The sequence below is a fragment of the Rhinolophus hipposideros genome (genome assembly GCF_964194185.1).
Source record: "Rhinolophus hipposideros genome assembly, chromosome: 25".
Taxonomy (NCBI): domain Eukaryota; kingdom Metazoa; phylum Chordata; class Mammalia; order Chiroptera; family Rhinolophidae; genus Rhinolophus; species Rhinolophus hipposideros.
The window spans coordinates 21,649,929-21,669,526 of record NC_138071.1 but is presented as its reverse complement, the minus strand read 5'-3'; the positions used below and the strand labels follow the sequence as shown (position 1 = coordinate 21,669,526).

Below are 19,598 nucleotides of genomic sequence, written 5' to 3'. Positions count from 1 at the left end.
CGTGGCTGCGACCGCGAGGAGGCGCCTCGCGACCTGCGAGCGGAGCCGTCGGCCTCTGGCGTGGCTAGGTGACGGCGCTGACGGGCTCGGCGGGGCGGAGCCGCGCGCGTGGCCCTGGGGAAGGGCGACCCGGCCTCGGGGAGGGAGGCGGCGGCCCCTTGGGGGCGCGGCCGCAGCGCCCCGCGTTCGCAGCGCGTTTTCGGAACGCGTGGGCCGGAAACTCTGCGCCTGGAGTCCGACCTGGCTCCGCCCGCCTGTGCCGGCCCACGCGGCGTGTGCCCGCCGGGACCCGTCGCTCTGCCTGCTCCGCCCGAGTTAACCGAGCTGCCACAGCCCGTGGGAGCCCGGGGTCCTCCCCGCCGCGGCTCCTTCCAAGTCCTGCTGGGGGTCCGTCCGTCTGCCTGGCCTTGTCGCCGTCCTGCCCACGGGCGTCGCCGACGGCGGCCGGTGGCTCCCCCAGATCAGCGCGTGGACGGGCGGTGTGAGGCACAGAGGGTCCGGCCGCGGAGATGCCGGGTAAGCCCCGAATGCGGCCCGGGGGCCCCCGAGCGCCCTGCACCCCAGCCGGCCGGGCTCGCGGCTCCGCCTCCCCGCGGCTCCGCCTCCCCGCGGCTCCGCCTCCCCGCGGCTCCGCCTCCCCGCGGCTCCGCCTCCCCGCGGCTCCGCCTCCCCGCGGCTCCGCCTCCCCGCGCTGCGCCGGACGCCCCGCCCCCAGTTCCCGGGGACGCCCACTCTGGGCCGCAGTTTCCGGAGCGCCTCTAGGTTTGGTTAAATCCGAAAACTGAGCCTGCCCGCGTCACGCCTCGGCGGTTCCCATTCGAAACGGCCACTTGCTAAGCCCCGACGACTCCACGTTCAGTGACGTGCATTAAAACGGGGCGTTTATGGAGGGAAATGGAGACGTGAACTTAGGGGTTTGAGAACATCTGGATGTGAGTTCTGAGCCGAAATACGGACCCTGGTGCGCGGTGACGGGAAACCTGTCTCCCTGCAGTTCGGCAGCTGTAAGGCTGCTGACCGAGCCGCCCGGTGCGCAGTCCTCTGCCTGGGGACTCCCCGGCCTCCCGCCCCACAACCTCTGTGTCTGTAAGTCAGAGGGAAGAGCCCACTCTTTTCTAGATGAAAGTTGGCGTTCCCTGTCCCGTGGCTACGCAGCAGTGTGGCGGTGTCTGAGCTCCCATTCACCGCTCCCCCTTTGTGATAAGGCAGGGAGTCCGCGAATCGGGAGGACAGGGCTTGCCGTGCCCCCCGAGGAGTTCGCTGCCCAAGCCACACGCTGCCTTGCTCCCAGCAAGAGCAATGTATCGTCCTGAAGCCGCACACAGAAAGCCCAGCTTCGACAAAAGGGAGCACTGCACTCGGAGGCTGAAGATGTGTCTGGAATTCAGACCTCCGCTCTGTCCGTTATTGGCTCTGTGAATTTGGGCACGTCATTCATTTCTCTGAACTTCAGTGGCCCACATCTGAATTTGAGTCATTCAGGATAGTACCTGGCCAGCTCCAAGTCCAGTTGCCATTTTCAATCCTTAGTTGCAGGGGGCCCAGCCCACCATCCCACGCATGGGTGGAACCAGCAACCTTACAACCTTGTTGTTGAGAGCTCAAGCTCTAACCAACTGAGCCATCTGGCTGCCCGCAAAAAAAGTTTTAACTCCCATGCTTGCTTGTATTGAAAGTATGATTGATGTATAGACCATTCGTGGGGTCCTTAGTTTCAATGTTTTGCATCACACATTCTGATTTTTTCACCATAAAAAGTTTATGGTCCCAGTCAACAAACTTTTTTTTAAGGATGAAAACACAGATTACACTTTATGTTAAAAACTGAAATGAATTTTAATGCAGAAAATGAAGACAGTGTTTTGCAAATTTATCGCTCAAAGGGCTATCTCTATTTGCGGAAATGAGCGTGTTACACTTTGAGAGATGAAATGGAACAGCTTGTACACCAAAATTTAAAAATGAATTGGTTACCAAGGTAATGCAGGTCAGGGGATCAAAGGTGAAGGGTCACACGTTATTAAACAGAAATCCAAAAGGAGGGCTGCATCATGATCTCTCATTAGGGTTCCAGCGGTGCCTTTGGGTAAACTTGAACATTTCGGCAGACATTCAAGCATCTTTTTCGGTCAAAAGATTTTTACATGACTGCTATTGCTGTTCCCATGATCATCCTCTAGAGGTGGCACTATGTTGAGAACACAGTAGGTGCTAGTTAGCCAGAGTACTTTGGGAAAGGCTCTTCCGGCTTGTTTTCCGCAGCCTTTTCCCCTCCACGGGCCACATCCTCCTCCTCCTCGCAACCGGGACCTGGAGCGTGCCCCTCATACCACCGCCGCCGGCCCAGCCCTCAATAAACTATTATAAACTACCCTCTTTTTGGTTCTCAGATGAGCACCTTATTTGAATGTCTGCATTTTAGAAGGTGAGGGAGAGAATGCCAAGCACCGGCACTGAGCTCGCACCTTCTGAATGCAAACCACATTACCAAATTTTGACAAATTGTGAGGACAAATTCTAAATCACCTAGCATAGAGCATCTAACCCCAAATCAAGAACCTATTTTATACCTGGAAATGGAAAACAAAGCACGAGGATAAGCGGAAAAAATTTTTCACAAGATTTCATGTTTATTTAATTTCCTACTCTAAAAGGCTTGCTTAATCTCGCTTTCCTTGTGAGTCTTGGAAAGAAGAAAGGAACTCATCCTTTCAGTGGTTTTAATAACACAGAATTGAACCTGTATTTTCTACTTTAGAGGGGATCGAGCTGTGATCTCTCTTCAGGGGAAAGACCTTGCGGCCACTTTCTCCACTTATACCCAAGAAAGTAGCCTTTTCTCCTTAAGAAAATGACTTTATAAATCAAATGTAGCATTTTGTGAGATGCTTGTTTTAAAATTGAGCGAATCACCTACGTTAAAGCACATCTGTTAACCATTTCTCTTCTTGTCGATACAGCCTGTGTTCGTTTTCTGTTGCTGCTATAACTGCTCCTGAGGAGCTGAGGCTCTCGGTCCAACAGCCCACGAGGAACCAAACTGTGCCCACTGCCACACGAGTGAGCCTGGCATAGACCCACCCAGTGGGGCCTGCAGCCTGTGCGAGACCCTGAGCAGAAGAGCTGGCTGAGCTGCACCCAGATTTCTGACCTGCAGACACTGAGGTAATAAATGTCGTTCTAAGCCAGTACATTTGGGGGTGGTTTGTACGCAGTGATAGGTAACACATACCACAGATGACTTGATTAAATGCACTGGTGGTGACAGTGTAGGCTCAAGGAGGCGCCTGCTCTGTTTGTGCCCCTCGCTTGCCCCACAGTGTAAGTGGACATGCATGTGGCACTGGGGGCTGTGTGTCTGGTGGGCGTGCCCATGAGGAGGGAGCTGAACAGCACCTCTCGCCCCCCCTCCCCCGGAGCCACTGCCTGATTAGAATGCCCTCTCCTCCAGACATGGGAAGTATAAAAATAACATCTCCTTCCCTCTGAAAAGAACTGCACCAAAGGTGCCTCTGTCCAATTAAACCTTATTTGCTCCCTAAATGGGACTTTACCCTTCAGAAGGAAAGAGTGGAAGAATCTGGTTCTGTGGCCAGAGCGGGGCTTTCAGAGAGCAGGAAGGCTTGACTTTGCACTCACTATCTGAAGCAGTGGACTCAAAAACAAGCAAGAACATCCACTGGGGTGCAGGAGAAAATATTACTTTTATTTAGAAAAACAAGAAATTAAGCTTTACTAATGTGCACTCTACAAGCTAACCCTGGGATCCTTAGTCCACGTGGGCCACACATGTCAGGCCAGCCTTCAGAGAACAGTCCTGGCCCAGCCGGAGGGGCAGGCAGTGACCACCTCCCCTTAATGCACTGCTGGAGCGTCACTGCCACTGCAGATGTCAAGCCCTGGTGAAGAGGCTGTACTGCTTCTATTATTTCTATATTAACATTAACCCAGATTAGCCCTGGACGAATGGACAAGGCCTGAACAGTGCTCAGAGAAGCCTCAGTCTGAACACTAACATGCGAGCACAGCAGAGCTTTAAGGAGAGAACAGAGTTGATTCTGCTCCTCTCCCTCGTATGTCAGCCACATTAATCATTGCTTTTCTTTTTCACCTCGTAATAAAATTTCACAAGAAGTCAGCAAAAAATTTTAAAAATTATAAAACGATAATTTGAAGTATAGTGAAATTTGCCCTAAGTGTATATTGTGCCTCCAAGAGATTTGCTAGTGGTGGTATCACCTGCATAAAATTTATAAATAAATCACACATGTATGTGTTCATAAATATATTCAACTTCTTACCAGTAAGGGTGCATTAAAAAGAATTGGAAGCCATCGGACGACAGGATCTGTGACATTTTCTAACCTAATTATCAGAGTCTAGGAGGACCCACCTGATCAGGGAGAACAGAGGATTAAGAAGAGAGAAAAACAAGAAAACAAAATAATTACGTTTATTCATCCTCCTCCACAGAACATTTTCCCTGAAATAGAATCTCCCACCAGCTTCTACAACTGAATGGATAGGACCTTTCCCTCCCTTGACTTCCCCAAATAACCCAAAGCTGTTAAAAAGACGCCTAAAATCAAATCAGAGTGAAAAGCGACGGTATGCCCTCCACACAGCCCAATTTGAAAATGTTCAGGCTGCCACAGGAGAGGTGTCAGGAGTGGCCTTCCGTTCTGAACGAAGGCCCACTGCACGCCCCTGCACAGTCAGGGCGGGGACGCCAGTCCTTTCAGAAGGAAAGGCTTTGCTGCCTCCAGGACGTCCAGTTTGGGATCCAGTGAGCGGCCAAGCCCCTCCAGCACCATGATGGCGAACACAATTGAGGCAAAGTTGCTTTCAAGCTTTACCTGAAACAGGAAAACAGGGTTCTTTCCAAAGCCCACTGATACAGAGAGGGGTCTAGGTAACCCTGTCACTGTCTGCTCGTGGCCTCTTATACCTGCCCATGTGACTTTTACCATCCACCGCACATCCTTTTCCCTACTCCATCATTTCCCCACCACCTCATCTACTGACCCCGCTTCCCACGTACTAGGGTCACTAAGGAAAAACCTGGGGGCTGCGGTATGTACTTCTCTAGGAGTGTGTGTGTGTGTGTGTGTATGTGCGCACGTGCGTGCATGTGTGTGTGTACACACGCGTGTTCATATACAGCGTAGAGATATGTGTATATGTATATGAATGACTTAAAAATAATAAAATTAATATTCCAGATATACCAGAAACTAGAAATCTAAATAAGGGTCATTCTTCAAAATGTACAGTAGCCTTTCTCAGCACCTATATATAAGCTCGGCTCCAACAGAGCAGAGCCTCTCCCCGTCGAGCCAGGTGAATAGTAATAGCACTTCACATCAATTAATGCTCAAAATTACTGTCATTATCCCCATTCTATAGATAAAGAAGCTACAGCTCAGGGCGACTAAGTGCCTTGCTCAAGACCACTGGGTGAGGAAGAATAGAGTCAGGATTGAAACCTAGAAGAACAAGAATCTGTTTTTCAAGTGGACAGAAGATCAGGAAATGGAAGGTTGACTCATGGGGAAATAATCTTCGGTAAAAGTAAAGGGCATCTGTCCCAGTTAAGACCTGAGACGTTGTCCAGGGGGTCAGACAGGCTCAGGAGGAGAAAGCACCATGCTCACGTTTTGGCTTGGGTACTTCCAGCCAGGACATGAGAGGATACACAGGGGACCCTGAGCCACACAGGCGCAGTTCAGGGTGGGGGACCTGAAGCTTCCACACTATTGAGAATGCTTTCATTCTTATCTTGAGGTGTGTTGAATGCACCAGGACCAGAGGCCACCCCCCCACTCTTGGCCGCCCCCAACCCCAGGACTTTGCACCACACAGGAAAGAGCTGTGGAAGTATGATTTACGTTAATACCAAGGGTCCTTAATGTGAAGAGAGGAAGGAAAAGGCACGAAAGCCTGTTTTTACATTTGTAAATCTATTTTTCTACAGCTAAGTATCACAGGTACTTGGATGGCATAGACTGACAGATACACAGACTAACAGTGTACCCAGGAGAGCTGCTACACCGAGTCAGGACACAGGAACAGCTCTCTTCATGCAGAGGCCTCCGTATGAAAGATGTTTTGAAAAACAAGGTCTCACATAAGAGAGGTACCTCTCACCACCCTGTGGCCGCCGGCCAGCCTCCCCAGAGGCCTCCCCTCCAGCCTGACCAGAGGGCCTCACCTTGTGAGTCATCAGTAACTTAAAGACATTCGAGAGAAGGCTGGACACTTGAAGCTGGAAAAGAGAATAAAGCTGACTGCGGAGAGTACAGAGCCCCCAGGAGCGGCTTCTCTCCTTCCAGGGCCCTGACCACCCCCGCCCCCCGTCCCACCACACACCCCTGTGCGCGTGCACACACGTGAGCGGAAAGGGACTGTCTGACAAACTCCAGAAGGAGTGCACACGCACGAGCCCAACTCCCATCTCAAATGAGTTCAGAGACCCCATCCAAGGGACAGGCCTGGAGGCCCAGCTACCCTGTGTGTGTCTACTGCCAGCACACATAAAAACCACATCTGAATAAGAAAGACTGGCAGTGCCAGGGTGCCAGCTGCTCCTCACTGCCAATGGGTCACTCCTTGCTAGAGCAGACCATGAACTTGGGGAGAAAACAGTCAGGTTTGTTAGCACTGTATGTAAGATACAAAGTGGGCTCTGGTTCAGATCTAAAAGGATGTGAACATTGGTCTGTCCTTTGGCTGCGCAGGGACCTTAGTCGGCCCTCTCTCCAGATACAGATGAAGCCACAGAGCAGCTACACCCCGGACAGGGAGGGGTGGGGCACTATAAAATGTCACTGTCGCGGCAGCCACCCCAGAAGCACTCTTGAGAGCCAGGGATTTCAGAGGGCCTCCTTGTACCTGGAGGATGTGGGCAGAGGAAAGGTTTGTTCATCTGCCGTAAAACTCACACCCCCTCGAGACGTCTCCCCATAAAGAGGTGTCCCTTCAACCTAGGATTTGCTTTGTCCAAGGGCAAGGAAAGTATGCAGGCCCTGCCCCTGCTCACCTTTTCCAGGGTGATTGTGTTCTTCCTGGCCTGGGTCACAAGTGTGGCCATCTCAGCCTTGAATCCCTCCACATCCTTGCACTCGCTGGCCCGAGCGTGATGCAGGATGAGCTCAGCCACTCTTTGGCCCTGGAAAATGCAAAAGACAAGACACTTGGTAGAGTCAGGAGGGCACAAAACTAGATGCTCTGCCCAAACTTCTTGTCCGACTTGCTGCCACCTAATTCTTCTACCATCCTGCTTTTGGCCACCAATCCTGTCTAATTTTGCCCCTCCAGAAGACCTGGTAACCGACCAGTCTTTCGAAGTCTATCTTGGTCAGTGGGATCTTCCCTGGGCTTCGCATAGTCAGGGCAAAGCGGTGTGCTGTCTCCTTTGCCCTCCAGAGCCACACGGGGCACAGCCCCAAAGCCAGTGTCCTGCTGCACATGCGCCCTGCAGCACTGCTGACCAACCAGCCTGGCCCAAAGCCACCAGGACCTGCCACCAGGTTGGACCAGCCACTGTCCTCGTGGGCTCTCTTCCTGCCCCAGCAGAATCCCCTCCTCACAGCTGACCCAGCCTCTGTGTTCCAGCCTTCTCTCCACCTCTGCCCAGGACACCGTCTGACCAAAGCCTCCATGGACCCCCTGAATACCTGCCTGCCCTGGCGGGCACTGCTAATGCATTTCCGCATCCGCAGCACTGCCCCGGGAGTCAAGCTCTCCCTCCTTGAGCTATGACCTTCCTCCTTCACCCAAACCTGTGCCCGGGAAGGCCCCCCACCCACCCACCACTGCGCCCAGTGTTTAACCTGGGCCCAGGGGACACTTTTAAACCGGCTCAGGCTCAAGCCTTTGCCCCCTCGGAAACTAAGTAGAGACTCCCTGAATTTTGCCCATCTTTGTTTTTAAACAGCTCACTCTACCCAGGGTCTTTCTTGCTGGAGAATTTTGTACCAGCCACCCAGAGAGTTTCTTCATTGTCACTTTGATGTAGTACTATGTTGACTCTGCAGAGGCCTTGCTGAACCCCTTTCTCTAAATAATAATTCTGGAGCCCCTCAGAACCACGGGGTGGGGGGTTAGAGTCTACCCATGCTCCCCCACACCAGAGGTTCCAGCGTGTCTGCCCGCACTTGAGGGGAAGTTCTCTGTGCTGCCACTTGGCACCGACGCCCCACATCACAGCAGATGGCACTGGCCGTCAGGAAGCTAGCCGTCCTACTGCCCCCTGTACGCTCGCTGAAGGAAGAAAAACCACCACACAAACTACCAGCACCACATGACGGCGTTTGGGAAGGAGGCATTTCTTCCCATCCCAAAGCATGAGCTGCTTGAAGCTGGCCTCAGCCGTGGGCACGAGCACATCCTGACTGAAGACCCCTGACGTCCCATCAGGAGCGCCCCAGCAAACATAGGCACTTACCAGAATGACAAAGGCCAAGGAGCCCTGACGTTCCCAAGAGCCTAAAATAAAAGTTTTGGCCCAACTCCTGAGGGCCCAGCGGGTCTCACCTGCCCCATCGCCACGGCCGTGAAGACTGCCCGGAAGTTTCTCAGGTCAGCAGCCTGCAGTGTGGCCACGATGCCAGCATCCAGGAGCACCAGGCACAGAGGGCACTGGGCAGGTGTCACGGCCACCACCAGCGTGTCACCGATGTCCACGTGCTGCAGCCGCGCCTCTGGGCTCACGGACAAACCGTCCGCACCCTGGACCAGGATGTTCCCAGGGTGAAGGTCCGCATGGACGAAGTTGTCCACAAATATCTGGGAAGAGATCAGCGCTTTCGAGGCTGAGTGAGCCCTCACCATCCCCACCACCCAGCCACATGCGGAAGATGCTTCCACGTGACAGTATGTTTCCAGTGATCAATTACAATGGCAGAGAGGTGTGCAGTTTATAAGGCTTCCTTGTTTGATGTCATCAACCCAGAATTTGTACAGGAACAGGCCAGGTTGATGGTTTCAAGAGAAAAGTTATTCTCAAAGTCAAAAGCATTAAAAAAGATTATAGGGAACATGAAAAATCAAAGACCATACTGCATTTCAAAATACTTATTTTTACTCTGATTTGAGCAATTAATACTCAAATTAAAAATAACTACCTACTCATTCTTTAAAGATTTTCCCCAAACCTCTCTGTTGTTATTATTATGGAACTTCCTTTCCTTCAAAATATTTCATAAATCAGATTTCCCCTGTCCATAGAGTGACGTCTAACAATGGTACTGACAACTGCGTACTTCCACACACAATCGGGTAGGCAGGCAGAAATGGCTTGGAACCTGCTAAGCAGGAATGAAAGCCCCAGGGACTCTGACAGACAGGAAGTCAGGTGTGACTTTGTGGAACAGAGATCTGCCTCCCTTGAAAGATCATCTCAGTGGTCAGAGAAACCACCAGCAATCCTTCTACAAGGGCAAGGAGGAGACCCAGTGCTGAGGTGCAGTGGTGAGAGATGCAGGAGTGAGAGGTGCAGAGGTGAGAGGTGCAGGGGTGCTGGGTGCTGTGGTGCAGAGCAGCTGCTTCTGGAGCAGCTCTCAGAGGACTCCTCCTGGATGCAGGCTACAGACCCAGGTCATCAGACCCCAGGCGACCTCAGCATCTCCTTTCTTTGCTCCTGCATGTGAGCTGCTAACAAGGCTGGGTCACTACTGTCACTTCCAACGATGACAATAACTGACATTGCTTAGGGCTCACTATGTGCTTTTACAAATGTCAACTCATTTAATCATTGTCAGGCCATCCTCTCATCGGTGACACTAGACTTCCTTTACATTCTAGCTGATGGAGCCACTTCCTGAATAAATGCCTGGGCCAGGACAGGCCTCTCGTAAACGACCCTTTGGGGCCTGTGCTTACCCCATGTATCACTTACTTTTTCAAGGACTGTCTTCCCACTAAACGGTACTTCCATGAACAGTGTAATCATGGCTGTTTTGCTCACTACTCTAAATCCAGTGCTGCCTGGCACATAGCAAATGCTCAATAAATACCTGAATGAGTGAATGCAGTAGCATTTAACATACGACGTCTTCAGCTGTCTGTCCTAACTGTAGCCACCTGGGCAGGGCCTGGGTCTTGTGCCCCAGCCTTCCCACAGCACTTGCAGGGTGACAGAGTGCAAGCCAGAGGAAGAGCTAACAGAAAGCTGCAGAATGAACGGGCATCTGAGTAGGCTCAGCTGTTTCTAGAGCGGACTTCGGCCTTGGCTTGCCCTCTGCCCACAGTAGCCAAGCAGTGGCCCCACCCTCTCCCCACTGGCCTCGGCCACGTGCTGCGCCTGCACACTCCCTCCCAGCCCACCGGCTCACCATCTTCAGCAGCATGTTGATCCCCAGGCGCGCAATCTTCCTCTTCAAGTCAGTGGGAATCCCCGCCTGCTGGTAACTGGACACGGGCACGCTCTCCTAGGGAAGATGAGGGAGGAAGAGCTTTACACCGGAAGCCCAGCTCCTCGCCCCACGGCACACAGCTGTGTTGCTTTCCCATCGATCGGAAGTAACCCAGAGTTGTTCCTTTCTTAGAGCCCCTAAGAGTCTGTCACCCGCAAGTTGCTTTTAACCTATTTACATTTCCCTTCCATAACACTTCTCAAAGGAAAACAAGTCCCATGGGTTTGTTAGAGAGGAAACCCGTTGGCTCTGCCACCCACAGGTAAGGATGCTGTTGTAATGTCGTGGGGAGAGGCAGAAGCAGACCCTGGAGAGCTAGTTTCTGGTCAAGAATCAGCCAATAGGGACGAGTGAGCTCTGCGACCTTAAGCAGGAAACCAGAAAAAGGAAAAAAAAGGAAGAGAGAAGAAAGGGGAGCTAGTGAAGAAACATTTCATGTAGGTTAGTTGTTTGTCAGAGCAGCCCGTTGAGATAGATCTTATTATCTATCCCTAATTAACAAATAAAAGAACCGAAGCCCCAAGAGTGTAACTTGCTCAAGATCACGCAGCTAGTACATTTAGGACACGGTGTCACTTCCCTGGATCTCATTACCATGTTTACAAAGGAGGCGGGACCAGGAGACAGCTACGGCCCATCACGTGACACAAACACTCCTTGGGCACTTTCTCTGTGCAAACTCCTGAGGGCACTTGGCATTCAATGTGTCACTGATTCCTGGGACAACCCTATGAGGCGGGAATGGTGGCCCCCCTGTCATACACAAGGAAACTGAAGTCACCCAGCAAATGAAATGGCAGAGCAGATGCTCAAATCCAGAAAGTCTGAGGCCACAGCCAGGCTCTCGGCCAGCTCACTGTGCTACTGCCCACCCTCACGTCATAGCCAAACTCCTCTCGCACGTAATCACGTGCTCTCTCGGCTTTTGTCGTTTCAGACTAAAGCCGTCATGTGAAGCAGAGACGACCCGATGTGAGTGAATGCACAGCCAGGTAAGTTCTGGCTCTTACTTCATATGTTTCCACCAAAACATCCCTGGTGACAAAGGGATGCAGAGGGGTGGGGAATTTGACAGAATTCATGTTCAGGAAGTTGCACTGGAAGTGTTCTAGATTCCGGGCTTCATAGCGCAGGTCGATCTACAGGGAAACGGAGGGAAAAGATGAGGGGGCAGTCGGGGCACAGGGATAGCAACACCTGAACTGCCAAAGAGCTAGCAAGTCACGAGGGTCCCCTGCCTTCCCCTCCTGCTTCTCCCTGCAGCCTCTCAGAAGACACAGGAGGAGGCGTTCTGAGACCAGAGCCCTCCCCCCCCAAGTCCTGAGCCTCCTTGTGACACCTTAGCAGCACTTGGGCCTCGCCGCCTCCCGCTCTTCCTTCCCTGCTCAGCCCGGTCACACGGCCCCTTGCCCCATCTCCCAGGGGTTTAGCTTCGGGCCAATCTGGGCCCACTGCCCTCACTGGCCTGCCCTCCAGCCCTTCCCTCCACTAAGGCCTGCTTCCATCGCAGGGCCGCTCTCCCCTCCACCCCACTACACTGACACTGCTGTCCCCCAACTCACCAAGCCTCTCGCTTGCTAGACTCAAAGGCCCTGTCCGTTGTTACCCCACTAACTCTCTGGGTCCCCGGTACTGGTGTCTTCCTGAACCCCCTTCCCTTGGCACCTGCTCTTGACTCTCCTGTTTCTCGCCCGGCCTCTCAACTGCTCTGTCTGGGTCTGGTCTCCTGGCCATTCCTCCTGAATGTACCCCACAAATGCTGGTGCTCTCCAGCTCCTGACCTTCCCCAGCGTTTGCTCTCCCTCTCCAGCCCTCCGTGTCCTCAGCTAGCACCTCCCGATGACAGACCCCCTCTGCCAGTCCCCAGATTTACATTCCAGAACGTCTGGATGTTGCCCTGGGGAAGCCCAGACCCTTGAACTTGATGTCTCACCAGCACTTGCACACATCCGCACACACCCCACGACCCCGTCACTTGAGAGTCTGCAGATTACTCCTTCCCTCTTACCCTCCACAGCCATCCGTGCTCAGTGCCATCCGCTCCGCAGCCCTAACCACTCACATCTATTGCCCTTCTCCCTCTCACTGCTTCTCCCAAGGTGAGTCGCAGCCAGTCACCTGACCCCTAACAGAAGCGTCTGAGTGGGACTCCCTGACCCCCCATCGTCCCTTTCCAGTCCATCTTCTGCTGTCCCGTGCTACCTGCAGATGAAGTCTGACTTCTCTGGGATGACATCCAAGGTGGGCCATGGTTTGGCCCTTGCTTCTTTCTTCACGTCTACCTCTTGTGCCTCCCACTTCCTCTACCACCCCAAACTCTAACTTCACTCGGTCTGAATGGTTCTGAACATCCAGCCTGCTTGACCTACTCTCCTTTGCCTTCCTCATTCCCTCTGATTGGAATGTTCTTCCCCCATTTGACCCGACTGTAAATACCACTCACCTTTCAAGACCCAACTCAAGCCTAGGGAGCCTTGAGCCTCAGGATGGAATGACCACGTCCTCTCTCGGGCCCCAGCTGAACCCAGCGGCACCTGTAGACGCCTGTAACGCTGACCACACTGGACTGCAGTGTTTACAGGTCAGCACCCCCTGCCTACTGTCTGTTCCTCTTGTGTGCTTCGTTCAGCTTTTACCAGTCTCCCACATTTACATCCACGCTCTGGGAAGGAGACAGGAGTACTGCGAGATGCAGTGAGTAGGAAGAGCTGATGTTTGAGGCAACATGCGGGGAGATACAGAGATTTGAGTTTAATGTGATGGGACCCCAAGATGTCGCTCAGACTTCTAAAGTGGGGACTGCAGCTCAGATGGGTGGCAGAACTAACTGAGAATAATGAATACAGAGAGGGTTATTGGAATAGAAGCTATTTTCTCTGTTTCAATTTTCTTTTATCAAAGCTACATTGCTCCATAGCATAAAGCAAAGCTTTCTAACCAGTAAACACATCGCTGGGACTTAAAACCTTATGTCCGAGGATGTGAGTGAAGGCGTGGCACACTGCTTCTGAAAGACTGCCAATTTCTGCAGTGGGGAGCCAGGATGGGTGCCTCCTTGGAGCCCTGACGGCCCCCTAAGTGTGTTCACCAAGTCTGGCTACTTAAACAAGTGTCCCCAGGGTCCTGGACAGGGAGGAGGTCCTTGGGTACTTAAAAGCCCTGGAAACAAAGCCAAACAGAGGCACAGTGTGTGACTTCGCTAATTATTCTTACCACCCTGGAGTTCAACCACCGGTGGTGACACAGATAACTGTATGTTCCGTCAGGATTCTTTCACTTGCCTCAGACACTAAGAAAGACTTTATTTCCCAAGCACCCTTGCAGTTACATTGGGCCCGTGTGATTAAAGCTGAGCTACGCAGACCAGGAAGAGGTGATGCTCGTCACCTCCAAGCCAGGCCGCACATTCTCTTACGTAACCGTCCCTGGTCTCTCCCCATCCCACACTAACCCGAGATGACACATCTGAAGATGGCAGTGTCAAACTGGGGAGGACACTGGGTCCCTGAATAACTCTGGGGTGGAGCTCCCTCTCACTCCTTCAGTTCACCTGTTGGAACTTGGATATAAGCAATAAGCTGTCGCATTAAGCCCCTGAGATTGGGTTTCCTTGTTACATCAGCTAGTGTTACTAACCCTGACTCACACACCGTACTACCCAGGGCTGACTGGGATTCACTCATTCGTTCAGCATTTACTACACAGCTGCTGATGGCAAGAACTGTATTAGATGCTATTTACAAGTGAGGGAAGGAGAATTCACCTGCTGGACCATGAGCTTCTCAAATTCCTCCACAATCTCGGGCAAGCTAAGCCACTTGATTCCTGGCAAAAATGCAAGGACTTGGCTGCCCACCTTCATCAGCAGCAGGTCCATCTGCACCTGAGAGAGCAGGCCAGGGTGCAAAACCTGCCAAAAAGAGGGACAGTGAGACACAGGAGGGACCAGGAGGGCACACTCACCCAGCCAGGGCTGGGTCCCACCATGGAAGGAGAGCCAGGCCAGACTGGCTTCTCATCAGAGCGAAGGGGAAGTGGTCCCAACACCCGGGACGCTGCAGCCCCCCTTTCTCCTGGCTTTTCTTCCCGAATACGTTGTTAGATCAGTGACTCCCAAAGAGTGTGTAAAAGTCACTGTGGGGTGCTCGGTGACACGTGGGCTCCCGGGCTCCTCCGAGACCTCCTGAACCACCTACTGAGGGAATGGGGCTGGGAATGTGCTTTGTCCTGAGCACATGGGGTCATTCCGCATAAGGTTGTCACAGCCTGGTAAGTAAGACCCCAGAGAACTGCAGCAGGGATGCCCTGCGGCGGGATCGGGATGGGGAGAATTCTGGTTTCAACTCAGTCCTGCAACTCATTCCCAGTATGAAACTGGGCAGGCTACTCAACCTCTCAGCCTCGTGTTTCATCGTTTACAACATGGAGATGACAGCCCACACCTCCACCTCATGTCCTTTTAGGAACAAAGTCGGGCATAAGTGAATACATGTAAGTAAAATAAATGCCTACCCCAAAGGCATCTAATGAAGACTCAGGAATGCGTCAGACATTACTGGCATTTCCTGGTACACAGCTGGCATCCCCTCCTTTTGTCTTCCATGGGGGGAGGCACTTTCAGGATATTTTGGTCTGGTGTTTCCCAAATGTGCCTGACTACGAGAACCACTTGCAGCATTTATAAAAGGCCAGGCCCCAGGCTCCTCCTTGGAAAGTGTGATTCAGTAGGTGTGAAGTGAGGCACCGCTGGGAGGGCTTTCTCCGAGGGGGTAAAGAGAGCATCAGGGTACCTGCTGTCCGTGTCTGCCAGTTTCCCTGGGTCATGCTGAATGGGGATGGAAGAGTATAGAGATGAGAAATGATGGAGCCCGGGCTGGGGCGACCGGAAATGAAGAAAGAAAATGAACACTGCCACCCTGGGCTTGCCACAGCATGTCTGGCCTAGTCTGTCTCCTGACCCCAGAGGAGCAGGCCAGCTGGAGTGTGGCCCCTCCACACGCAGAGGCAGCGAGCTCCAAACTCTCTTCATTTTCCTTTCTCAGATGGTTCACAGCACCACTCCCTCAAGCAAGGAATAAAACAGCTTGCACATCACAAGCGTTCGGATAGTGGTAAAGCGAATAGAAAGCAATGGAAGGCAACGTGGGGTGATTTGCACGGGGGTTTCCTGATCTGGGACAGCTCCATGGGTTTGGTGAGATTTTAGAGCACTTACTTTCACTGCCACAGGAACGAGGTGATCTGGTTCAGGTAGGTGGGCAGGTGCTGGAGCCTCTGCGTTGGATCCAACCAGGTCAGCTGTGGGAAGGAGCAGCCTTTCTAGAAATGCCTGGTCAGCAAGGCTTCCTTGAGGCCTCCACCCCTTCTCCAGGTGTCTGGAGAGCTCTCTCAGCCTGCCAGCTGCCCCCGCTTCGGAAGAAGGCTGCAGACTGGAGGCCTTGGCAAGTCTCTGGGTGCTGACATTGTCCAGGAAGGCAGGATCGGCACGTGCTTTGTACACTTGGGCCACGCAGCCTGAACCCACAGGTTCCTGCTTCTCAAAGCAGAGGACTCTCCCCCAGTCCTCCCCAAATGCCTGCCGCAGGATGTGCTCAGTGTGAGTCCAAGGGTGCGGGGTCACCTGGACGTGCAGCTTGGAAAACTGGGCACAGAAAGCCTCTGAGAAGAGATCTCGCCGGGTGCTGGCCCACTGGCCCAGTTTGATGTATGTTGGTCCTGAAGTCTCAGTGGCTTTCAGAAACAGGTGGAGCCAGAGGCTAGAGACGCTGGGAGCCAGGTAGGTGAGGGGGTAGAGCAGAAGGAGGGGGAAGAATTTCACCAAGAGAGCCCCAGCCCGGAGCCAAATCCGGAGGTGCAGGAGGAGACAGCCTAGCCGCCCCTCTTGGGAGACGCTGTCCAGAGTCCCATTTTCATCCAGGTCACTCCAGCTGGCCCTTCGCTGACACAGGTTCTCAGAGGCCCCCTCACCAATGTCCCCATAGACAGAGATGAGTCTGGGCAAAGTGCCAAACAGAAGCCAACAGAGTCTGGTATTGTGAGGGCATCCAGAGGGTCTTAGGAGGCTGAGTTTCCTTCTGAGCGCAAAACCCCTGAGGTGCGACAAGCAGACCCTGACAGAAATGCGCCAGGGGGTCACCATCCTCTCCCGGAGGTCCACAGCCTAGGCCACCTGCACTCAAAAGGCACCTACCTATGTTCACACTTCGGCAAGGCTGACATAAGTCCAAGACCACAGCTGAGTATTCTACTTAAAAGTGCGGCAGCCGCCCGTTCCCACGAAGCTCAAGTGTAGTCCAAGCCGGGTGCTGCTCCTCGTCCTGCCCCTGCAGGGCTGCACCCCTCCCCCAGGCCACCAGCCCTACCCCGCCTCGGCCGCAGGAGGCGCCAGCCCATCCGTCCCTCCCAGCTCCGCGCCCCACTCGCTCCTTGGCCTCAGGCCCGAGGCCCCCTAGGAGCCCACGCCCGGGGGCTTTCAGAACTGAACCCGCTGGGAGAACCGGAGGGGCCAAGCCACACGCGAGGTCAGGCCTAGGGCGGGCACGCGACCTGCGCGAGGTGGCCCGGCTGGGGGAGACAGAGCCGGCGGCCGCAGGGCCCCCGCGCGCACCAGGGCCGGCGCGGGATCGCGGCTGCGTTCGGGCACCCGCAGAGGGCGGGAGCGCCCAGGGGCCGAGCGGGGTTGGGAGTAGCGTCCGGAGGGGGTGTGGGTGCTGCCAAGGGCTGCGGCACAGAGAGGCGTGGGGGGGCCGAGGCGCCAAGGGCGGGGAGGGGAGCAGAGGGCCGGGGCGAAGGGCGCCGAGAGCGGAGAGGTGGTGCGGAGGGCCTGGGATCCGAGCACCGAGCGCGGGGTGGGGGCGCCCTACGGAGGGCGGGGACCGGGCGGCGGGAGCAAGGACGCGGGCGGGGACCGGGCGGCGGGAGCAGGGACGCGGCGCGGAGGGCGGGGACCGGGCGGCGGGAGCAGGGACGCGGGCGGGGACCGGGCGGCGGGAGCAGGGACGCGGCGCGGAGGGCGGGGACCGGGCGGCGGGAGCAAGGACGCGGCGCGGAGGGCGGGGACCGGGCGGCGGGAGCAAGGACGCGGGCGGGGACCGGGCGGCGGGAGCAAGGACGCGGGCGGGGACCGGGCGGCGGGAGCAGGGACGCGGCGCGGAGGGCGGGGACCGGCCTCCCGGGAGCGCCCCGCCCACCGGCTCGGAGACCGCCCCTTAAAGCGGACGCGGCGCCCGCACCCGCTGAGGCTCAGCTGGCTGTTGGTCCCGGGTCCCCGATACAAATTTAACGCAAAACGCAAACGCGCCTTTCGTGCGTCCCCACATGCGTGTCTCCGCTGACACCTTCGTAGCTTTCCTTGCAAAGAGTGTGGAGGAAACGCTACCTGGAAACGCTGAAATGCGCCGTGAATTGCAAGACGGTTCTGAACACATCTGGGTTTCAGTTCCGTGGGATGGAGGGTTGGGGCGGGGGTTGAGGGAGACAGGTTGTCCTTGGGCGCCCGGTTCGGACCTTGGGGACTGGCTCCTTAAAGGCCCTGTTCATTGATTCAGCTAATACTTACTGAGCCCCGTAAGTATTTCTTAAGCTGAATCTAATATGCAAAGAGGCTCAGGCATATGTATTGAGCTACTATCGTGCTGGGCGCTGGAAACTTGAAACACACCTGGCCTTACAGGCTGACCACTTAGGGAGACCATATAGGGAACACATGATGTGCAATTTCGACGTGTGGCGAGAGCCATGAAACTGAACCAATCAGGAGAACCAATAGGATGCGGCTACTATGGAGAGAAAGGGAGGCATGGGGGGAGGGGGCTCAGACACAAAGAATAAAGCCCTGAAATAGGAAACAGTTTGCTGTGAGGTGTTGTTTTTTTTTTTTTTTTGGGGGGGGGTGGCTGTTTGTTTTAACCTTGAAGAACCAAAGGAAGGTCAGGTGGCTCTAGAGAGCAGGACGGAGAGAAACGGAGCTTGGAAATAAGCCAACTCGCGCAGAGCAGGCCCAGTGGTCCTAGTCTCCTCCTGGGGGGTGTAGGAGGCTGCCCTCCCCGGATAGCACAGCCACCTCTCTACATACAACCCTTTATCTGCATGTGGGTAAGAGGCTTCCATGGAAGCCTGCCCAGGCCTGGTCTGTGGGCCCTGCAAGTGGAAGAAGCCCTGGGGAGAGAGGCCCACAGGTGGTTCCCGCGGCTGGAAGTGTGACTGCAACTCCGAAGCCCTAAGGAGTACCTGAAAATTTGGGGACCTGGGCTGCTGATACAGGCAGGAATGGGGAGTGACCTTTGGCTACTCCTGCCCTGTTAACCAATAACCCATTTCCCGTTTCCGCAAGATTCTGCAGACCCCTTTGCCGTTCCCAAGACAGACGTCATCTCTACCACCACTGGTTTCAAATATGGCTAGCCATTAATTATCCCCTTTCCAACTTCTTCCTGATTTATTTACCCACCCCGTGCCAAAGGTGTGTGACATAATCTTGTATACCTCTGACTCACCAAAGGGCTTATTCAGGACTTAATTTGAAACCAGAGGCCCTGGGCCTTAGCCTGCAAATTAGGAGGGAATAACGCGACGCAGTCAAGTCTCTCTGTGCCTCTGTTGCTCCGTAAGCTAATTGGGGAAGGGAGCCCGACTAAAGCTGTCTAGATTCTCTAGACTTATAGTTATGACTCTGGCAATTAATATCTTTAACAGTAATTAAGAGCAAAATTCTGGAGCTAAGTAAGCCTGGCTTCTATTCCCGGCTCTGTTTAACCTGTATAACCTTGGGGACAAGGTACCTCTCCTCTCAGAGCCTCTATTCCTCCCTCACTTGTCAAATGGAGGTAAGAATAGTACCTGCCTCTTGAAGCTGTTGAAAGCAGTAGACCAGAATCTGTGTCACATGCTGAGCCCCACGAGTCAATAAATGTTAGCAAATACTGTTATGGACGGTATCTGGATAAATGACAGTTGTTTCTCTTGCTACTTCATGGGACAGATACAGAAAGCTTCACAAATTTGGAGGCCACATTATGGAAGTTCTGCCTTAAGGCCTTCGTGGCGCTGCTTAGCTTAGAAAGAAATGAAGAAGTAGCCTCTGTTTGTTCTCATTTGGGTGATCTTTGTTTCTTTCCCCCTGTAGAATCTTCTCCACAACAGAAGCCAGCTAATTACAGTTTCCCATTCTTGGAGCTGTTCCTG

At 53.9% G+C, this 19,598-nt stretch overlaps 1 protein-coding gene, 1 long non-coding RNA gene and 1 pseudogene across 4 annotated transcripts; 1 reads left to right on the top strand and 2 right to left on the bottom strand.

Moving 5' to 3' along the window:
- Positions 1-91: 91 nt before the first annotated feature.
- LOC308493020 lies at positions 92-13,279 on the top strand. The gene is made up of 4 exons (XR_013992596.1): positions 92-516; positions 2,961-3,165; positions 11,353-11,407; positions 11,679-13,279. It is a non-coding gene; the product is annotated as an uncharacterized lncRNA (long non-coding RNA).
- LOC308493019 (calmodulin-binding transcription activator 1-like) lies at positions 1,942-2,286 on the bottom strand (annotated as a pseudogene). Its single transcript has one exon. The product of its transcript is annotated as a calmodulin-binding transcription activator 1-like (transcript).
- ADCK2 (aarF domain containing kinase 2) lies at positions 4,433-17,599 on the bottom strand. 2 transcript variants are annotated; one of them, XM_081038625.1, is made up of 8 exons: positions 15,631-17,599; positions 14,179-14,325; positions 11,426-11,554; positions 10,335-10,430; positions 8,536-8,787; positions 7,040-7,168; positions 6,212-6,265; positions 4,433-4,856 (listed from the first exon to the last, which is right to left on the bottom strand). In XM_081038625.1, the coding sequence occupies exons 1-8, from the start codon at positions 16,552-16,554 to the stop codon at positions 4,716-4,718; spliced, it is 1,872 nt and encodes a 623-aa protein (XP_080894751.1). In that variant the 5' UTR covers positions 16,555-17,599; the 3' UTR covers positions 4,433-4,715. The 2 variants fall into 2 exon arrangements, with proteins under 2 accessions (XP_080894751.1, XP_080894752.1); XM_081038626.1 differs by lacking the exon at positions 11,426-11,554 and having other exon boundaries at positions 15,631-16,769.
- Positions 17,600-19,598: the final 1,999 nt, after the last annotated feature.

Coding starts and splice junctions, on each gene's coding strand:
- ADCK2 (XM_081038625.1), bottom strand. CDS start 16,554: ATGGTGACCCCCTGGCGCATTTCTGTCAGGGTCTGCTTGTCGCACCTC. Junction 14,326..15,630: donor TCGTTCCTGTGGCAGTGAAA/GTAAGTGCTCTA, acceptor TCTTTTTGGCAG/GTTTTGCACCCTGGCCTGCT. Junction 11,555..14,178: donor AGAAGCTCATGGTCCAGCAG/GTGAATTCTCCT, acceptor GTTTCCCTGTAG/ATCGACCTGCGCTATGAAGC.